This window comes from Heterocephalus glaber, unplaced genomic scaffold (assembly GCF_053883595.1).
Source record: "Heterocephalus glaber isolate CG9 unplaced genomic scaffold, H.glaber_assembly_v1.0 deba00001523, whole genome shotgun sequence".
In the NCBI taxonomy this organism is placed as follows: Eukaryota; Metazoa; Chordata; class Mammalia; order Rodentia; family Bathyergidae; genus Heterocephalus; species Heterocephalus glaber.
The window spans coordinates 23,771,618-23,794,515 of record NW_028258327.1 but is presented as its reverse complement, the minus strand read 5'-3'; the positions used below and the strand labels follow the sequence as shown (position 1 = coordinate 23,794,515).

The 22,898-nt window shown below is 34.4% G+C and overlaps 1 protein-coding gene across 9 annotated transcripts in view; it reads left to right on the top strand.

Moving 5' to 3' along the window:
- Cyb5r4 (cytochrome b5 reductase 4) overlaps positions 1 to 22,898 on the top strand; it is a 94,333-nt gene that overhangs the window by 59,186 nt on the left and 12,249 nt on the right. For all 9 annotated transcript variants that reach the window (XR_002388014.2, XR_015441560.1, XR_002388013.2 and 6 more), the window contains 5 exons: positions 952 to 1,074; positions 10,388 to 10,528; positions 12,076 to 12,228; positions 21,698 to 21,848; positions 22,239 to 22,325. Coding sequence is in view for 4 of the 9 variants with exons in the window: in XM_021240738.2 (XP_021096397.2) it covers positions 952 to 1,074; positions 10,388 to 10,528; positions 12,076 to 12,228; positions 21,698 to 21,848; positions 22,239 to 22,325 (655 nt within the window). In the remaining 5 variants the exon portion in view is untranslated. The remainder of the gene's footprint in view (positions 1 to 951; positions 1,075 to 10,387; positions 10,529 to 12,075; positions 12,229 to 21,697; positions 21,849 to 22,238; positions 22,326 to 22,898) is intronic.

Sequence of the window (22,898 nt, the reverse complement as noted above, 5' to 3'; positions counted from 1 at the left end):
CCTGGTAACAAAAAAAAAAATAGAAGACTCTTCATAGAACAGGAGTTTATTATTTCTAGTATCCTCACAATAAGTTACACTGGTTCAATATCTCTCCTTTTCTATATAATGTAGTAAACTCTGTAAAATCAAGGATCATGTTTTTATTTTGGTTATGCTTCAGAACAGTGATCAAAGAATTGAATTCATTTGACTAATGTATTTTTAAAGTTGTTAAATTGTTTTTGGATTCTGTGGAGGAACAGATATCGTGTTTCTAAAAAATGAAATCTGTTTTGTATCCTTAATGTTCAATTCACAAAATTTAAATCAATTTAAATAAATCAATATATTTTTTAATATGCCCACATAGTCTGAACTGTTTTAGTCATTCAAAAAGGAAAAAGATAATCTAAAAGGTTTTTAATTAACTATCAAACATTCACAGGTGCTTTATTCCTTAATTCCATATTCTCTGGAGACTTATGACGAACCTGAAGCTAATCTTGTATTCTTAGGATCAGTATTTTTCCACTGAAATTACTCTTTAAGAACCCCTCAGATTCCAACTAAGAAATATTAAAAGGGGAGAAAATTAAATTTGCTTTTGTTGGTTTATTCAGTGGTAATTTGTATATGCCTGGCTCCCACCCCCACATTTTTGGTTGTATGTTGATTAGTTGTTAGAGCTGTATTTGAGATTGTGTGAGAACTAGCAAAACATACAGTATTAGTTTTGCCCTTGATCTAAATTATTTTGGAAGGAGTTCTGAATCTAAACAAATTAAGTTGGGTTTAACATCATATATGGCATCAATCATTTTAATAAATATATGGGCAAGTTTTTATTTTTCCTGCTAGTAATCAGTGTCATTATAAAAGATCAGGATTATTTGACTGAGAAAAATTGGTCTTAAAATAAAATTTTATAAGTAATATCAAGTACACAACTGTAATTTATCTTCCTTTCAGTGAGAGTTGTTGAGAATGTGGGAAAAATAGAGATTGTCCTTAAAAAAAAGGAAAATATTTCTTGGAAATGCCTTGGACATCCCCTGGAGAAGCATAATTTACTTATTCTAAAGAAAGATACAGGTATGCTGTGCTGTTACTTTTTGTGTTATATGTATATTTGTAAAATTGTTGTATTAGCGGCAGAATTCTATCAGTTTGGAAGGTTTCTTTGGGATGAGCTTGAAAGCTTCTTGTATTTCCCTCTAGGAAGTTTGAAAGAGATACTGTATCTGTTATCTTTTTTTTTTGCTTATTTGTTTGTTTCCAAAAGATTAGATTTCAGCTGGTCATGGTGGCTCACACCTATAATCCCAGCACTTGGGATGCTGAGGCAGGAGGGTCGCCATAAGTTTGAGGCTAGACTGAGCTACATAGTGAGTTCAAGGCCAGCCTGAACTACATAGCAAGACCCTGTCTCAAAACAAAAAAAAAAAAAGGTAAATTTCAGATTCTATTGTCTATGTTTAGGTATAACAAGTCATCAGGTAATAATACTTTGAAAGAAGAAGCCCACTTGTGCTTAGACTGTTGTTCAACCATTTACCACTCCTACAGGACCTTTTATGAAAACAAGATAGACAAATTTTTTCCTTGTGTGCACATCTGATTTTTTTTCTTTTAAAAATATGTTTAATATTTTTCTGCACAAGCAAGCCAGTTTTCAGTTTACTCCTAAAGGGTAATAATATTAATTTCCTTTTTTAAGCTTTTTTTGGGGGGGATCGTACCAGGGATTGAACTCGGGACTTTGCACTTGCAAGGCAGGCACCAGAACCACTGAGCTAAATCCCTGGGCCTCCTTTTTTAAAAGCTTTAAATCACAATTGAAGCATGGTATATATAGTGTAAGTGGTCTATTTGATAGAGTTTTGCAAAATTTGATACAATTTCACGAGGATTTGTTCCTTGTTTCAGATGTTTTGAAATTTCTCAATGAAATAATAATATGGCCATAATAATATGGATTTGTTTTTAATCCTTGTTGCTGTGTCCTCATCCTTTGTCCCAATGTTTCATTATAGAAATTTAGGGCCTTTAGTTCTGAAAAAAATCATTGATTTTTCTTCCTTCCAAGTTCTGTTTTTGCTTTCCAGACATATTTTTGAACTGAATGTCCATAGCCAGTCATGTAATTATTTACTTTTTAATTTTGTCTTTTTTCCCTACCTTTTTCTACATTTCTTCAGCTGTACCTTTTAGCTGTCCAATTTACTCATTACTATTAATATTTTTAATTTCTAAGAACTCTTAATTTCTGTTCCATTGTTCTACTGTCTCGTTCTTATGAGCTTCTCTTATTTCATTAAGAATTACTGATAGTGTTTTAGAGTTTTCTTCTCCTATATGATCTCCATGGGCCCCAATTTTGTTTGTTGTATTAGTTTTGGTGTCTTTCATGTTAGGTGCTTTCTTTGAGTGTTTGCTAGTTCTCAATTATGTGTTCAGCTGATTGGAAATTGTATGTGTGGAGATGGCTTTGGCAGAAACAACTACTATGTAGTTGGATCGTATCTTTGGGAAATATGTGATTCCAGTACTTTGTCAAGCTTGCAATCTCTTTCCTTGCATCCAGCCTTTTGGAAGCTGTGTGGGGAAAAAAGGTTGAGGTATACATAATTTCCTTTTTTACAATTAAAATACATTAGTTTGCTAGAGAATCATAACAAATTACTTCAGACTGAATGGCTTACAATATAAATTTATTTTCTTTGTGGTACTAGAGCCTGGAAGTCTAACATCAAGGTGTTGGCAGGGTCAGTCTCTTCTGAGGCCTCTCTCTTTGGCTTTTGTAGATGGCCCTCTTTCTATATTTTCACATGATTTTCCTCTGTGTCCTCATTTCCTCTCTTTTAAAGACACCAGTAATATTAGGTTAGGGCCACCCTAGTGATTTCATTTCTTAATTACCTTTCAAAAGACACTTCAAGTACAGACACATTGTGAGGTAGTAGGTATTATGACTTCATCTTGTGAATCAGTCTGTAACATATATCCAATCCAGAGACCCTGTGTTTTACCTTCCCTAGAGAGTAAAGTTCTACTATTCTGTGAGGATGAGAGCAGGTCAGTCTCATGGCTTTGCTAAGCAGGGGAGGACTCCAGGGTGTGGGGGAATAGGCAAGCTTCTTAAATGAACTTTCACTCAGAAAGTGGTTTTAGTTCAAACTTGACTCTGACATCAGATGTACCCAGTCCTGCCAGTTTCTGAATCTTAAACGGATTTTGTGTTAAAAACTAAAGGGTTCACTTTTGGCTGTCTATACTTCTAGCCTACCAGCAGTTGCCTCATTAGAACAGAAGATAACCCTATCAACCAGAAGATTCAGAGAATTTAGGAGTTCTGTGTCATACGTACCTTATACATAGGAAATTACAAAAGTTTTAAGAACTCTGTATCAGGAATTGGGTTCAAAGACCAAATATTTGAACAAAAGATTTTCTTAGCACCTTTATCTACCAGGGTTTTAGGAGTTCCTTGTCCATAGCTAGAGGCAGAAACTAGTATATATTTCTTATTTCACAATGATAAAAATCTTTGTGTATAATTTGTAGATGTTTGTATAAGTCAAACTTATTTTGAGCATACATTATGTGTTGAATGCTATTTTACGTACTGTGGTATGAAACAAAAAGAGTGTAAGAAATTATTTCCTCAGGGGAAAAAAGATCATACACAAACATGAGATTGAAGAATACTTTTCATAAAGAAACAAGCCAGTAAGGATGAGTTATATAGTCCCTTTTTGAGGTAGGCTTAAGTGAACAGACATGGACGAATTTGATCTTGAATGACTACCTGAAGGAGAAAAATTTCAAGTATTATGAAAATGGGGTCTATGGCTTTCTAAAACTACAAAAACAAAACTGAAGAACTTTCCAGGTAGAGCTACGTATAGTTACTGGGACATACTGTGCTTGACATTGTGGTGGTTATAGAGGTAGAAAAATGTAAGCATTATAGTGGGTAATTAAAGTAGATTAATTTTACCAAAACAGGAGGTATGAATTGTGTGGTATTAGGTAAGAAGAGAAGATGGTGAAAGCCATGGTGTGACCTAGCAAATCAGAAGAGAATAAGAAAAGGATAATGGAAATGAAGAGAGATACTAACAGAACAAAATTTATTGCCCTGAAATTAATTTAACTTATCTAATGATTAAAAAGTCCTAGCAAACTAGGTAAAAGCCAAGCTCAAAAATCCAAGTGGATCTCCATTTGGAAATAGAATGACCATTGCTCAAGTATTTGACTCTGTAATTTCCTGAAGGTTTCCATGAACTTTTTTTTCCCCCTCTTGCTATAAATTTCTCTTACTTCTAAACCACCATGAGAAAGAAAAAAGAGAAAGACATCTGGACCTTAGAAAAAGAAAAGAAAGAGAAAAATCAAGTGAAAAAGCTTTAGCTTTCTTATGTGAAATTGGAGCCATAGGTATATTTTTCAGTGAGGTAGGTCTTCTGCTTTGGAAAAGGACTCAGTTTAAGTGCTATTTTTATTTGACTGAATTGTAAGGATAATTTCTTCTTTTTTCTTGTCTTTAACTTATGAGAAAAACTTTAGTTATTTTATTTAGTAGCAAAGCTGATACTTACATCATCAAAATAAGTATTCAATTCACTTTTTGCTAGTAGCCTTGAAGATTTACAGCCCATAATGTGGTTCCTGGGTTCTCAATATATATACTACTAAAATTATTGACTTTTAAAGATTAGTGTACTGACTTCATCTTATTAATGTTTCTTAGCTGAATTTTAATTTGAAAATAAGCATGTGAATTGAAAACGTTTACAGTAATACAGTGTCTTATGACAAATCTAGAATTCTGTGAAAGATTCAACTATAAAAAAGAGCATCAATCAGAAAATAGAAACTACTATTTCATTTTTTTACCCTTAATTCAAATGTAGAGGTAATACTTTAGTTGCATGAATGGAAGCAGACTACTATTTATAATGCTTCCAATTATTTCTTTCCTCCCTAGAGGTGAGGATTGTGAGTGACTCTATGTGGTAGTGGGGGCGCCAGGGTGGGGGCTCACAAACCCATTAAGGATCAGAAACCACTAACCAATGGAAATTGGGTTGCTGTTTTTATACTCAACCTTTTATTTAATTGCTTTTGCCTTTAAAATGGAGCTTTTAATCACCAAGCAAGGGTTGTTTTAAAGATTTGTCAACAAACAACTCAATAAATAATAAAGTAGTCTTGGGAGACAAGTTTTTTTAATTGTGTCATAATTTTGATAAGTCAATAACCATTTATGAGCCTTTAGGTTAATACATGCAGTCTATGAGATGTGATTGAAAACTTAAGCATTCATCATTTATGTCAGTCACACCTCATATCATTCTTTTACATTCAAGTTGAACTGTACAACATTGCTTATATTTCAATTTTTTACCTAATAAAATGACAGTTTCCTATTTTTTGACCTGTACTTTCATCAGGGCTTCTTAGCTACTGACACCACACACACACATGATGGACTCCTGCTTATACTTGTCACAGTGCTTCTTTGCACACTGTAATTAGTGCTTGACTCAGATTTTCTGGAGGGCATGTGATCCTGCTTGTCTTCATATTGTACAGACCTTACAGGTATAAGAAGAATAGCTTTCACCTCTCCCAGCTCTTGCCTGTGCTGCCATATTTCTTTGCTACCTTCAATAAGCATTCATAATTATTACAAATGAAGAAATATTGTGGATAGCAGATAAAAGTTTCACTGTGCTTTGTTTTCTCCTCAAATTGCCTATTCTGCCCAGGTGGCATAAAGTTGTTGCTTAGATGGTAACTGTAAGATGCTTTGATATCTACTGTCTTATATTCATTTTTATTGTAATGGCCTGAATATGAAATCTGAAGAAACACAAAGTAGATGGAGCAATAACTGAATAAGAAATTCTTTATTATATTAAAAGATGAAAGAAAAGTTTAGAAACTTTGAATTCAAGTGATTCAAGCACTTTAGTTTACAAAATTGCTTGAATTATTAGTTCTAGAACATGAGAGGTAAGGTATTAAGCATATAAGTGTTCAAATTTGTGACAATCTTGCCAAATGGTTTTGTTATCTTAAAGGCTCTGTTGAATATAGTCTTTGAGAAAGAGGTTCCTTTTAATTTAAGCTTGATGTTTAACTCTCCAAAATCATTAGTTGGAAAGAATGATTCTGTTTATATCTGTCCACTTGGAGTAGTAAAACATCTTAATACACTTTAGGAATATTTTTAACAATCTTAGATAAAAAGGGATCCGTGCTTTTTTTGTCAACTGAATAATACTAATTTAAAAATCATCCTCAGTCTTTGAGCATTCTGCTTTATTGTGTCTTACGTCTTTACTGTTTGAAGATGTGTTGTGAATATATTCCTTTAAAGGAGAGTTGAAGATAATAAAACTATACTACTGGAGATTAAGTGAAAGGCTATTAATGAAAAGGCTGAATAGTTAGAAACAAAATACACCCTGGCAATGTGGATCCTATCTACTCAAGAGACTGAGGCAAAATTGCAGGTTCTTAGACAGCCTGGGCAACTTACAGAGACAGTCTCAAAATTAAACAAAATAAAAACCCAAAATACATGCCATTATTTAATACTTTTAAAAGTATACAGTACTTGAAACTGTTGCTTAAAGGTGTCCTAATGACTTCATGAATTTGACTTATTTTTGTCAGTATTTAAAATGTTCATAAACATTTTTAACGTTATCAAAAATAGTTTCTTCTCAGGTGTTCTGAACATCTTTCTTGTAATCATATTCACTGCTTATCTAAGTCACTGTCTTAGAAACAGCAAGGCAAAGTCAGCCAACTTATCCTGACTGCAGCCTGACAAAATCTAAATGGGATGTCTTTTTGGATGTCTTTTCTACTGCATAGTTGCAGGATGTGGGTTTTTTTTTTTCTGTGTGGATTTGTCTAGGTATTTATGATTTTAAGTACTTTATTTAGTGTATTTTGAGTTATATCTTTTCTGTAGATTGCATTTTTAAGTGTAATCTCATTAATTGGAAGTCCTGCATATACTCAGGAAGTTCTTATAGGAATAAAGGAGAAAAGTAGATTGTAAATTAGTAGATATTTAAATAACTGAAAATAGTAAAGAATGTTGTGAAAAAATACAATTGATCAGAACTATGAGAATGGGAATATTAAAGAAGAGAGGTACCTACCAGGAATCTTGAATTGTTGAGCTGAATCCTTAATAACTTCTTACTCTGTCTTACATCTTCAGCAGCCCTGTAATCTTGAGTGAGCTTCTCAGCTTCAATAAGCCTATATTTCTAGTAGGAAAAATAGGGTGATTAAAAGATTTAAAGGTGTATTAAGAGCATGGTATGGTGGTTTATGCCTGTAATCCCAGCACTCTAGAAGACTAAGAAAGGAGGATCAAAAGTTTGAGCCTCACCTGGGCAACTTAGCCAGACCCTGTCTCAAAATTTTTAAATGAATAAATGAATGCATGAATGAATTGCTGGGGATGCAACTCAGCATGAAGACCTTGGATTCAGCCTTCAGTACTGTAGAAAGAGGGGGTTGAGTGGGAGAGGGAGAGAAAGGGAAAGAGGAGAGGGAGAAGGAGATTCATATGACTGCGACACCATTTCGAGGTCACGGTTTCACCTGGGCACCACACAAAGCTCATTAAGAGGATTTCTCACTTTTTGAGGTTTTTCTGGGGATTAGAACCTTGCTCTCTGATTGATTGAAGTTTGATGAACTGATAATTCAGCCCCACCTAGAATCACTATGAAAACTCCAGATGCCAATTTCTCCCTAGAAAACTGACTTCCTATGAAGAAAAATATCCAGCATCATCTGCTTTATGCCACTCTTTCCTCATATGCTGCGGTTCCCAGCTATCTGCACCATCTTGCTCCTCAGTAAAATTGAAGATGAAAATACTCTTAAATTTTTCTTAGAAGTTTTGGAACCTATAGTTAGGATGCTCGTTTGAAATTATGTTAGCCTTTTGTAGGAAAACATTGAAATTATCTCAGTAGTGTTAAGTGGCAAGAGTGCCATGTCAACTCTCTAACAAGGAAAGTCAGTAAATCACTGTAACAAGGATATCCTGGGAGTATAGTGATGCATACTAATCCTTTCTAGCAAATATTTTCTAGCAAATGCTAGAATAAAAAATGCCAAGTCAAAAGATGAACAGTTTCATGTAGCAGTAAAGTTGTCAGAAAAACATGCATACAAGATTTGATTAGAGGAAAGCACTATGGCCCTTCGACCTGGGCAAAAAGGGTACCTTCCCTGGGTTCCTCCCTTGGAAGGCAGTAGGTATGGGCTGCTGTGTCCACCTCTGTGAAATTCCCCATGCAGTGTTCTACAGAGGTGAAGGTGAGAAAAGAAAAAAGCAGGCAGGCAGTAGAGGTACTGCTCTCCCTCTGCCATCTTACTGTGTGATAACATTAAGAATCCTAAATTTGAACTCAGCTTTCTAGGACATTATGAAAGTGTATATTTCACAGTGCAGCATAGAACATATTGTATTTGATAGTTACTTTTCTGATTTATAACTATTTAGACATATAGCATGAGTCTTTAGTTGTATTCTTAACATAGGGCCCAGCAAGGGTTTGGAGAAGGTATAAGAAGTTCATTTGAACTTTCATTTTTCCCTATGGATGGGCCTTGTCATTTGACCCTGTAGTTAGTTCAGTACTGGTTGACCTTTACAATAACTTTAAGGTGGTACTCTTAGCTGTACTCTAATCCAAGCCTGTGCCCTGGCATCAGCGTGAGGTAACCTAAAGTGATGCTTCCTGGTTTTTATGTGCAAAGGTGCATCCAAACATATGTACTTGTTGAGCTACCATGGTAACAAGTGGAAAGATTGGATGACTCAGGTCTTTTGAGGACACACAAAAAAGGAATTTTTTCATTCAACTGTGGCTAAAATGTTTTCTTAGGATTATATGTGATTTTCAGTTTTCAGCTAATGATTGTCACCTTTGGGCTTTTTTCAAAATCTAGAGTAAATCTTTTTTTCTACCTACTTAAATATTTTTAGGTGAGAGTGAGAGAGAGACTATAATGAGGATAAGAAATTATTATCAAGATTAATTCCTTTACATTTCTGTAAATACTGGTTTTTGAGAGAGAAAATAAATAAATCAATATCACCTATTTAAAATGCCACTTATGTCCAAAGAGAATTTATAAGTCAAAATATTAGTGCTTTTTATAAATTCTATACTAAATTATTCTAATGTAAATAGTATTATTTTGCTTTGTATATAGATAACATTTTTCTGAGCTTAGGATATTAATTTTAGAGATTTTCAATATTTATAGAAATACTTAATTATTTTATTGAAGTTAATGTATATTGGTGCTACAAACCAGAATCTTTTGTTTTTCACTTCACTTAGTTTTTGAGATGCCAAAACATATACCCTTAAGTTTAAAAGTTTATTTTTTGAGCTTGATGTGGTGACTCATACTTGGAATCCCAGCACTCTGGGAGGCTGAGGCAGGATTGTAAATTGTAAGTTGCCTGGGCAATTTAGCAACTTTGTGTTACCCTGTCTCAATGATTAAAATAAAATTTAGTCTGGTGTGGTAGTGCATACATCCTAGCACTTGGGGGGCTGAGGCAAGAAGATTGCTGTGAATTCAAGGCCAGCCTGGGCTACATAGTGAGTTCAAGGCCAGCCGGAATTAGCAGGACCTTGCCTCAAAAAATATTTTAAAAAATGAAAACAAAATTTTAAAAAGGTTGGGATGTAGCTCAGTGCAAAGATTGGTTCAGTGTAGTACCACAAATAAGTTAATTTTTTAAAAAATAATTTTGACATTTAAATTTGATATTTAAAATTTATATACATAAATACATACATAGATACAATGAATATTTTTCTTGCCTTTATCAAAGGTATTTCTAAAATTATTTAATTAATTTAATTAATTTCTAAAATGATTTAATTGTGCCAATGTTAAGCTTTAAATACTTCAGTTTTAAAGCTTCTCTACTGTGTAAGACTTTAGAATGCAAATTGTACATTAAATTACCAGATAGTTTTCATATATACAATTAATTTAATTGTAAACATAAAGTTTAAAGGATGGAATTATCTAAAAAGTAAATTTACAAAAAATTATGTTTTAATTTCTTAGAATATAATGGTTTTGGCATGCTATGGTAAGAGACATAAAATAATGCTTATTTTATTAATTCATTTTTTAGATTATAGAAGTATTTCAGGAAATAAAATGAAAAAATAGCCTTATAATTTTGATGAACTTTTAAAATGTATAGGCATTTTAGTGGCATTTTTAAAACCTTTTAGTGACAAAAACTAAGTATGTGCTTCACTTAGTTGTCTATTATTACTTTTTATTAATTTATGTATCAATAAGAGGATGCATTACTTTCTAGGTTTATACTACAGAAAGTGCCAGTTAGTTTCCAAGGAAGATGTCACTCATGATACAAAGCTTTTCTGTTTGATGCTGCCACCAAGCACTCATCTCCAGGTGCCAGTTGGGCACCATGTTTACCTCAAGGTAACTATCACAGGTAAGGCAATTACTGGCTTTGGGGGAACATTTTCTTCCTTTACAAGCAGTTCAAAAGAGTACCAGTCTATTTTGTAAACATTCATTTAAGTGATTAATAAATGTTGGTGGGCAGCTGAATTTAGCATTAGCCACAATCTTGGTTTGTGGATGCAGTGTCTCCTACATGTTGGAACTATGGTTGTGTCCCATTATCATATGGAAGAGAGAAATTGCCCTAGGTGGAGAGATGATTCCATCAGCATTGTAATTTATTACTGAGAAAACCCTGAAGAAAAAGGCAAGATTTATAATGGTCCTCCTGAAGACTACTAGAAACTCATAGTAGTATCTCTTACTTGGTACTTATGGCTTTATCGCTTATGAAGTTGAATTCTTAAAATTCAAAACAAGTGGCTGATTATGCATTATTTTTTACATGTTCCACCAGTATAAGAAGCTTTAAAATATATTATATTCTTTCTCGTGTGAATTCTTTTTCCTTCAGTTTCATCCCAGATTACCCTCACTTAATTGCTTTAAATACCCTTCTTTTGTTTTTTGTTTTGTTTTGTTTGGTACCAGGGATCGAACTCCGGTCCTTGTGCTTGTGCAGCAGGCAGTGAAACCACTGAGCTAAATCCCTGGCCCCAAATACCCTTGTTTTGATATCCAACATTTTCTTGGCCTTTTGAGGTTGCAAAAGGTAAATTCTGATGTTAATCATAGTTTTTCCACCAACTAGTCTTAACATTACTAGCTAGGTTTTAGTGGATAAGGTATATCACAATGGTACCTTTAAATTTTTCTCTTCATTGTCACTAATTCCAGATTACCACTCAAAAGCTGATTCTTCCTCAGTGCACTTATTGCCATTGTATTTTAATTTACATATAAATTATGTATATGTTAAGGACAGTGTATTAAATATTGGTCTTTAAGATGTGTGATGATTTTTCTCTTTGGAAGTTGGCTAACTAAAACTATAGCATGAATTCTTCTTTTACCTTTTAAAAATAATGTGTTCTTTGAAGTAGTTGGATTAATATTCCTTTCATTCACTTACCAAAATGACATACAATATGTGAAAACATTAAAATAATTCAAAATATATAAAATGAAAAGTGAAATCCCTCCCTTTCTCTCTGAAAATGATCTCATAGCCTTCACTAACTATTTTTAAGTATTTGGTATATAATTAAAATGATTATGTAAATACCGTCTAATATCTCCACGGGAAATTTTTGGTGTCACTTTTGTGTTGGTCCATTACAGAGTTCATATGCTGAGGGAATAGATACATTTGTTAATGTGTATCCTTACAAGTTTAAGCTACACTTTTAATAAAAATAGATTGCCTGTATTATGGTTAAAGTATTGATTTGGTAAAATTATTACAGCACTTGCAGGCTTGAGATATATATCAATCATATGTTAATAGATATGGAGCATATAATTAGAATTATATGCATATTAGTTTTAACTATTGATAGCATAAAATTTGTATATTTCATCTTTAAGAGCTTAAGTTTTTAAAATTCATTTTCTTTGTTTTGAACTTTTTTCTAGGTACAGAAATAGTAAAGCCATATACACCTGTATCTTATTCCTTATTCTCAGAGTTCAAAGAACCAGATCTTCCTAATAATAAATACATCTACTTTTTGATCAAAATCTATCCTGCTGGACTCCTTACACCAGAGCTTGATCATCTTCAGATTGGTTAGTAATTTTACATTTTTTTAAACCTCATTTGTGCTCTAGGTTGGATCAAATACTCTCTACTTAGATCCATATGGGAGTCTATTAACTATCTTAAACTCAACATGTCTGTAACCAAAGTCATCTGCTCTTTGTCCTATCCTCCATGTCCCTTGTCATTGTTGTGTGCCCTTGACCTAATCTAGAGACTTGGTTCAGCCTTGCATCTCCCCAGTCCAGTCCTAAATTCTATTGAGTCGGCCTCCCAGTGAATTTTGCGTGTGTGTATGTGAATTTTTAATCATTCCTTCCTATCCCCCTAAAAGCATGACCTCTAACTGGTTGTTCACATTTGACTTTTAACTGATCTCTTTCTCTTCCTGTTCATTTGCATTTTCCAATTGTTTCTACATATTGCCCTGAGAACAGATTTAATCATGTTGGTCCACAACTTTGAAACCTCTGATGGGTCCCTGTTACCTATACTGCTTAAATCTTTTGCATGGTCTATAAAGACTTTGATGATTTATCCAGTTTCATCTCTTGCTATACAAAAATACTGCTACTCAGTTTCACTAGTTTGTCATCTGCATTCATAGATATAAACAGATACCTGATTCAGGATGTTCATTAACCCTCTGTCAGGTGCCTTTTTTAAAAGACTCAGACAAGATGTCATTTCCTTTTTGAAGCCTCCTTCCTCCTCTAAAGCACTTAGTAACAATTTATCTACAGCTCTAAGGATAAATACATTTCTTCTTTGTAAGATTTGCATTTAAGGAAAATTATCTTATATTTGTATTCCACATTTGGCATGATAGTTCACACATACGAGGCTATCAGGTGATGTACCTTGAAAGTCTGAATAAAAGAACTATAATGAGATTTGTTAAGATTTTAAAACTTTTCTTCTTGCCTCTAATTGTTTTTCTGTATCACCTTTTCACTGCTTTTTATCTACTTTCAAAGTGTTATAAGGCAGCATTAGCATTATACTGGGGTAACAGTGAAGAGCATCACCAAAATTTGGAACCAAAGAAACTAATGCTACTTTCTGAAAATTAAACTTCAGAAATCCACCCATAGCAGATGTGATTAGTCATCAGTGTACATAAACCAAAATACTATATATAAATGTGAACTTGAAGTAGTTTGAAATACACACAGATCTAGTCGGAAGGCTATCACCTTGTGAAGGGCTGATACAGATTATAATAGAGTAAGTGGAAACTTACTGAATGGTATTGTAAACTATTTATAAAGATTTTGTGAACACAGCAGAGTGGAGAGTTACTCTTCAGAGAATAAAATGAAGTGTTATTTCAACTTCATCCAAGGACTATAGACATGTCACAAATACTTCTGTCACTTAGAATTGTACATTTATACAAAACCTCATCTTGGCCTAAATGAATGGTCCTATAAAATTATTCATCTTTTTGGGTTTTTTGGGGGTTTTTTTTACATTTAGTTTAGGATAGTTAAGCTTTATTTTATTTTTTTGTATATCTTTTTATTGGTACATTTTAGGTGTACAATATAATGACATTCATCATTGGAGATATGCACCTTTACATACTCTCTTGGTTCTTATTTTTTCCCCCTTCCCCTGCCCTCCCTTCAACCCCTCCATCCCTCCCTATTTACAAAGACCTTCTTTCCATTTTTTCATTTTCTCACATTAATTCCATTCCCTTCTTTCCTTTCCCCTACCCTTCCCACTTCCCTTTCCCCTTTGCCCCTTTTCTTCCTATTTCACATTACCTATTATACCTTTTAGTCCTTATTTACACTTTCAGTTTCTCACACTAGAGAAACTATTTGGTATTTACACATTTGTGTCCTATTTATTTCACTTAAGAGTATCACCTCAGTGTGCATCCATTTAGCAATAAATGTTTCTAATTTCTCATTGTTGATGGCTGAGTAGTACTCCATTTTATTAAAAAGCCACATTTTCTTTATCCAGTCTCCAGTTGATGGGCATTTGGGCTGTTTCCAACTTTTAGCTATTACAAATTGTGCTGCTATGAACATGGGTGCACATATATCACTGTGGTATGATTCTTTTAATTCTTTGGGGAAGATCCCCAGCAGGGGAATAGCTGTGTCAAATGGGACTTCCAGTCCTAGTTCTTTGAGGTATCATCATACTGATTTCCACAGTGGTTGCACCAGTCTACACTTCCACCAGCAGTGGAGCAGTGTTCCTCTTGCTCCACAGCCTAGCCAGCATTTGTTGTTGGTTGATTTCATGATAGCAACCATTCTTTCTGGAGTGAGGTGGAATCTCAGCATTGTTTTCATTTGCATCTCTTGAATGACCAGTGATGTTGAACATTTTTTCATATGTTTATTTGCCATGTCTACTTCTTTCTGTGAGAAATGTCTGTTCGTTTCAGATGCCCATTTTTGGATTGGCTCTTTAAATTTGGGCGGTCCGATTTTTGTAAGTTCTTTATAGATTCTAGATAGTAGACCTTTGTCTGAGGGACTGCTGGCGAAAACTTTTTCCCTCATTGTGGGTTGTTTCTTCATACTGCTGATGGTTTCTCTTGCTGTGCAGAAGCTTTTTAGTAAAAAGAGATCCCACTTGTTTATTGTTTGTGCTAGTTCACGGGCAACTGAGGTTTTGTTCAAAAAATCTTTTCCTACCCCAATGTCTTGAAGAGTTGAGTTCTACCTAACTGCTGTTCCAGCCAGTTCAGCATTTCTGTTTTTATATTTAGATCTTTAATCCATTTCAATTTTAATTTAGTGCATGGTGAAAGATATAGGTCTAGTTTTAGTCTTTGGCAAGTTGAAACCCAATTTTTCCAGCACCATTTATTAAAGAGACTATCTTTCCTCCAGTGAGGGTGTTTGGCTCCTTTGTCAAAGATGAGATGGCTGAGTGTGTCTGGAGTTATTACTGCATCTTCTAATGTGTTCCACTGGTCTTCAAATCTGTTTCTTTGTCAGTACCATGCTGTTTTTATCACAGTAGCTTTGTAGTATAGTTTCAAGTTGGGGGTTGTGATACCCCCTGCCATGTCTCTGTTACCTAGAATTGGTTTTGCTATTCTGGGTCTCTTGTTCCAAGTGAATTTTTGGATTGTTTTCTCAATGTTTATGAAATATGCTACTGGGATTTCAATTGGGATCACATTGAATCTATATAGCAATTTTGGAAATGTAGCCTTTTTCACTATGTTGATCCTTCCTACCCAGGAGCAAGGGATGTCTTTCCATTTTATGATATCCCCTTCAATATCTTTTTTCAAAATGCTATAGTTTTCAGAGAAGAGGTCTTTGATTTCTTTCATTAGGTTGAGTCCTAGGTATTTCAGTTTTTTGGATGCTATTGTGAATGGAATTGTTTGCCCTATTTCTCTCTCAGTGAGTCTGTTGTTTGTGTAGAGGAAAGCTATTGATTTTTGTGTGTTGACTTTGTATCCAGCTACTTGACTGAATTTGGTTATTAAGTCTAGAAGACTTTTGGTGGAGTTCTTGGGGTCTTCTATGTAGAGTATCACGTCATCTGCAAATAATGACAATTTCACTTCTTCATTTCCTATCTTTATTCCTTTTATTTCTTTCTCTTGTTTAATTGCCATGGCTAATGTTTCCAGAACTATATTGAACAAGAGTGGTGATAGTGGACATCCTTGTCTTGTTCCTGATTTTAAGGTGAAGGATTTCAGTTTTTGACCATTTAATATGATATTGGCTGTTGGTTTTTCATAGATGGCTCTTATCAAATTGAGGTAGAGACCATCTATTCCAATTTTTTGTAGGGTTTTTATCATTAATGCATGTTGGATTTTGTCAAATGCTTTTTCTGCATCTATTGAGATAATCGTATGGTTTTTGTCCCTGGCTCTATTGGTATAATGTATTACATTGATTGATTTGTGTATGTTGAACCATCCCTGCATCCCTAGAATGAATCCCACTTGATCAGGGTGTATGATCTTCTTGATGATCTTCTCAATTCTGTTTGCCAGTGTCTTATTAAGGATTTTTGCATTTATGTTCATGAGTGAGATTGGCCTATAGTTCTGTTTTTCAATTGGGTCTTTCTCTGCTTTGGGGATCAAGGTGATGTTTGCTTCCAGGAATGAATTTGGGAGTATTGCTTCCCTTTTGATTTCGTTGAACAATTTAAACAGTAGTGGCAGTAGTTCCTCTCTAGATGTCTTATAGAATTCAGTGGTGAAGCCATCAGGACCCAGGCTTTTCTTGGTTGGTACGTTTTTAATATAATTTCAATTTCATTGATTGATATTGGGTTGTTTAGAATTTTTAGGTCTTCTTCATTCAACTTTGGTAATTCATACGTGTCTAGGAATCTGTCCATTTCTTCTGTGTTTTCCATGTTATTGGTGTATAGGTCCTCGAAGTAGGTATTGATGATCCTCTGGATTTCTGCTGGGTCCATTGTAATTTCATCCTTTTCATTCCTAAATGTATGGATTTGGGGCTTTTCTTCCCTTTTTTGGATAAGATTGGCTAAGGGTTTGTCAATTTTGTTTATCCTTGTGAAGAACCAACTCTTGGCTTCATTGATTTTTTGTATTGGTCTCTTAGTCTCCGTTGCATTGATTTCTGCCCTGATCTTTATAATTTCCTCCCTTGTATGAGGTTTGTGTTTGTCCTGCTCCTCTTTTTCTAGAAGCTTGAAGTACAGCATCGTTTGTTTAATTGGGCTCTCTCTGTTTTCCTAATATGCATATTCACTGCTATGAATTTCCCTCATAAGACTGCTTTCATTGTGTCCCATAGATTCCGATATGTTACATTGTTATTGTCATTTAATTGTAGGAACTGTCTGATTTCTTCTTTAATTTCCTCTGTGGCCCATTGGTTATTCAGAAGTGTGTTGTTTAATTTCCACATGTTTATGAAATTCTTTTGCTATTGCTCTCCAATTTCATCCCACTATGATCTGATAATATAAGGGGAATAACTTCACTTACTTTGCACTTACTTAAATATGTTCTATGAGCAAGTATGTGGTCTATTTTGGAGAACGACCCATGTGCGGCTGAAAAGAATGTGTATTCTGATTTTGTGGGGTGGAACACACTGTAAACATCTGTTAAGTTCATTTGCTCAAGAGTTTGATTGAGTTCCAGTATTTCATTGCTTGTTTTTTTGTCTAGCTGTTCTACCTATTTCTGACAGTGGAGTATTGAGGTCCCCCACTACTATTGTATTAGTACTTATTTGATTTTTCATGTCCGTTAGTGTTCGCTTTATATAGTTGGGCTCACTAGTGTTTGGTGCATAGATATTTGTGATTGTCATCTCTTCCTCTTGGATTGTTCCCTTCATGAGGATGTAGTGTCCTTCTTTGTCCCTCTTAATCAGTGTTGGTTTGAAGTCCACTTGATCTCCAAATATGATAGCTACTCCTGCTTTTTCTCAGGTTCCTGTAGCACGGAGTCTGTTTTCCACCCTTTAACTTTCAGTCTATGAGTTTCTTTTTCAATTGAGTGTGTTTCTTATATGCAGCATATTGTCAGATCTTGCTTCTTGACCCATTCTGCCAGTCTATTTCTTTTGACTGTTGAGTTGAGACCATTAACATTGACGGTTATAACTGAAACGTATTGACTTATCATTGTCATGACTTTTTCTTTTTGTTGTCTTCTCCCCCTTTGCCTTAATTTCTTGTCATGCCTGATGGATTCATTTTGCTGGGCTTCCTGTGGTTGTGATCCCCATTGTCTTTTCCTAGGATGGTTTGTAAAATTTTTTGGAGTGCTGGTTTGATATTCATGAAGTTCCTAAAGTGCTGTTTGTCATGAAAGTATCTTATTTCTCCATCAATTTTGAAAGATAGTTTTGCAGGGTGCATCAATCTGGGTTGGAGGCTGTTTTCCTTTAGGGCTTGGAATACATCACTCCAAGCTCTTCTTGCCTTGAGGGTTTGCACTGAGAAGTCTGCTGTGATTCTGATTGGCTTTCATTTGCATTTGATTTGTTTCTTTTCTCTGACTACTTGTAGAATTTTGTTCTTCTGTTGGGTTTATGGAATATTAACAATTATATGCCTCTGTGTAGATTTCTTTTGATCAAGGCTATTTGGAGTCCTATATGCCTCACTTATCTGTATGTCAAGTTCTTTTCCCCTGCTTGGGAAATTTTCTGACATCACTTTTGTAAACAGATTTTTATGTTATCTGCACTCCCTCCTGTTTCTTCATTGACTCCAATCAGTCTTATGTTATTTTTCTTTGCATCATCTAGCAGCTACTTGATTGATTTCTCATGGTCCCTTAAAATTTTAAAGAATTTTTTCTTTTCCTGGTCACTAATTGCAATCTTATCTTCTATATCTGAAATACTGTCCTCACATTGGCTCATTCTGCTGCATAGACTTTCAATGGAGTTTTTAATCTCCTGGAATCTGTTTGCATCTGTTTTATGGATTCAATTGGTTTCCCATGTTAGCATTCCATCATGTTTCTCAGCTCCTCTATTTTTTTTATCTGTGTCCTCTCTAGATTAATCATGTCTTGCACTATGGGCACAATCTTTGCTGTTATGTGAGAAATTATTTCTGATTTCATTTCTTCCAGATCTTCTTTCGTTGGTAGTTCAGGGAGTCCAGGTTGTTGAGTATCAGAGTGTTCCATCTTGTTTCCCTTTGGGGTTGCTGTAGGTGATCTGGAAGTTTGGTTCTGGGGCTTGTTTACCTGTCTTCTCATTTTGATGCGGGAGTAGGTGGAGGTGGGGGGGTTGGGTGGGTGTGTGTTCCTGGTGCCCACATGGCTCACCTCCTCTGGGCTCAGAGCCATCTTGCGCCAATCTGGAGGTTTCCTCATCTTTTTGTTTTAATCCCATGTTCACCAGCAACCTGTAATAAGAGTAATGTAGCCTTTTAAATATTCTAATAATGGAAACTGAAGGACCCTTGTTAGCAAGACAGACTCCATATTGCTGCTTGACCCACCTGCCTGCCCTTTAGATGAACTCAGAAGGAGGAAGCTTAGAAACTTCCTCCCCTTAGAGAGTCTCTTAGAAACAACAATTAATCAACTATTGTTTTTTTTTTGTTTTTTAATTTTATTGCTTATATGTTTAGTATTGTATCTCAGAATTTGTTGCTTAACCCAAGGTCATAAGGAGTAATACATGTTTTCTTTAAAAAGTGTTATAGTATTAGATTTTATACTTAGGTATTTGGTTAAATTTGAATTAATTTTTGTATATGGTGTGAGGTAGAGGTGTAACTTCATTACTTTCATTGTGGCTATATAGTTGCATGGCAGCATTTGTTGAATGGTACTGCTACATTGGATTAGCACCTTTGTCATAAATTCAACTAACAATGACCATACTACCCAAAGTGATCTACAGATCTGTGCAATCTCCATCAAAATTCCAATGACATTTTCTCCAGAAATAGAAAAAAGTCCTAAAATTCATATATGGAACAACAAAAATTCCCAAAGAGCAAAAGTAATTTTAAGGAAAAAGGAACAAAGCTAAAGGGATCACATTAACAGTTATAAAAATATACTACAAAGCTATAATAATCAAAACAGACACATAGACCATATTGTTTCTATTACTTTAGCTTTGTAACAAGGTTTTTTAAATTAAATTCTTTTATTGGTACATTGTAGGTATACAACACAATTACATTTCTCATTGGGAATTGTACCTTTACATAATGCATCTTGGTTCTTTGTTCCCCATTCCTAGCCCTCCCTTCACGCCCTCCACCCTTCCCTATTTACAAAGACTTTATTTCCATTTTTTCCATTTCTCATCATTTTTCCTTTCCCTTCTTTCCTTTCCCCTGCCCCTCCCACTACCCCTACCCCTTTGGACCTTTTCTTCCTATTTCGCATTATCGATTATTCATTCTAATCATTGGTACATTTTAGATATACAATATAATGACATTCATCATTGGAAATTTGCACCTTTACATAGTCTCTCTTGGTTCTTATTTTTCACCCTTGCCCAGCCCTCCCTTCAACCCCTCCATTCCTCCCTATTTACAAAGATTTTGTTCCTATTTTTCCATTTTCTCATATTAATCAACTATTGTTTTACAAATGTTCTAACAGCAGGACGTTCTGCTTCTGTACCTTTTGCTTGCTTTACTAGTTCTATCTCATAGGGGGGCCTAGAAACTGTTGGCCTCAAAGGTGTATAAAACATGTTTGTCAACCCCCAGTCGAGGCTCACATCCCATGCTCGGCTCGGGTCCCAGCTGGTAATAAACTCCTGTGTGGATTTAATATCAGTCTCTGGTTGGTTCTCTCTCACTGGGTACAACAGAAACAAGATCTCTGCCTGGGACATTTAATGTTTAGGGTGCTAAATATCTATACTAAGTTCAGTGTACTAGATGCCACCTATAAGAAGTCAGTTGTCATTTTGTCATGTGTACTTGTCATGTGTACTCTTGTGAAGTTGATTAAAATCAGTTATCCTGACTAAATCTAATCAATTTTGTGCCATTGGAAGGACTGAACTGTTGGTAAAAGTTACCAAGTTATTATCAACCTGTGAAACTTGTTTAGTAAACAGTCATCTATTGGCTTTTTCCCAGGGGCATTCTGATCTTATGGTCCCTTTCAAATTGTACCAAGGAGTTTCTATTACTTTCCAATACTGGGTTCATTGATTACTATGGGGTTTTGGTTTTTTTTTTTACTATTCTGCAATGGAAAACAAAGGAAACATTCTGACCATCCAAGTATTTTAAAATAAACCAGAATATTTTAAATTATTTAAAAATAATGGGTATCTATTATTTTTTTCATTTTTAAAGTTAAATTGGAAATCTCCAAATGTAGACCTTGACAACAGTTTTCTTTTGTGAATGCTTCATGGTGGTGATATCAGCTGCACTGTAGAGGCTGGGTACTGATTTTTCACCTGTGTTGATTCTAGATCAGAAACAAGCATGCTCAAAGTATAGCTCATTGCTTTTGACTCAGTTAAACTCAGAATAGCTCTTCTTATTTTAATTCATAGGTATTTCAAAAATTTGATGGAGGAGAAATTAGCACATTTACTGATGTAAGATTTAGAAAATGTTTCTATTTCAATCTTCTTTCCTATTAATCCAGTCACTATAATCAGTATATGAATAGCCAGTATCTATTCTGTACCATTTATTGTGCAGGACAGGTATACCTGGACTCTGCTTTTGAGGTGGTTAAAATTTAATAGTCAACCCTTTATTGATCATTTGTGAATAAGTACTTTGCAGTAGTTTATAAATTACAGACTTTACAGATTGTGGAAATAATGGTGGGAAATGATATAATTAAAGCTTGTTTTTAATTTGATTATAATGATATAATCCAGGCATACTAGAAGCCTAATGATTATCTCTAAAACTGCTTTTACATACATTAAAGACTGATATGTAGTCAGCAGATTAAATATTTATTCTGTTAATCATTAGTGTTCTAAATTCAGCTTTCTCAATTTCTCTGCTCAATTATTTTTCTGATTTAGTTTATGTTTCATTATTTAGGAGATTTTGTTTCTGTAAGTGGTCCCGAAGGCAATTTTAAAAAATCCAGACTCCAGGAATTAGAAGATCTCTTTTTAGTGGCAGCTGGAACAGGCTTCACACCAATGGTTAAAATACTGAATTATGCTTTGAGTAACATACCCAGTCTCAGGTATGTAATTTTACCTTTAATTACTATTGTTTGTGAGGCTGTTTAATTAGTGTAAGGCACTGGTGGTGAACCTATGGCATGTGTGCTGCAGCCAGCTGTTTGTTAACATTGAAAGCTCTAAAAGGTTTGCCATCACTGGAAAGGTATTTTTAAATGATTATTACTTGGACCTTATTAGATTTGTTCTTGTTCTCTCATTTGTCATTTCTTACTCTGCCTCCTGTAGTCATAGCTATTTTATTAACTTGGTTCTTTTATCTCATTTCAGTTTTTGATATTTTTGGTTACCTAATCACTAAAAGCATTCACCCTAGTTCACCTTAGATGTTCCACTTGTAATATATATTTTAAATGTAACTAGTTACATTTAATACATTTTTTTCTTTTAAGGAAGTTGAAGTTGATGTTCTTCAATAAAACAGAGGATGATATAATCTGGAGAAACCAATTGGAAAAATTAGCATTTAAGGATAAAAGGTATCACACTGGTGTTAACTCTAAATAATCATACCTGTGTACTGAGTCTAGGCTTTGGCTCTCTAAGTTTTGAATTGACAAGGAAGCTCTTCAAAGAAAAATATTAAGTTAATTCACCCTTCTAGAAATGTAAATAACATCAGTGCCCCTACACCCAAAGAAATACTGTCTGAGAAAAATCTAGGTATGTAATATGTAAATTTATATTGTACTGAATTGGGTTTCATTGAAAATGTTCTGTATAATCAGTTTGCTAATTCAAGATTTTCTTGTATAATGGTGCAGATAAAATAAATCTGATGAGATTAAACAAAATTAAAGATATTACAGGATTTCTTAGAGCCTTTCTTAGTGGCTCCCCTAGAAGAAGATTTCTTAGTGATTTTTTTTCTAGAAGGAGTTTTATTGTTTAGCAAGATTTTCTTCATTTTTGTTTGTTTGCATTAACATTTATATGTAGCCCTATTACTGGTGTACACCTTGTGAAATACTGCTGTAGTCCATAGAAAACAATTCTAGTGAAACTGAGCTCAGAGACAGAAAGGATAGCAAATTGAGAATTTGTTGTATTGA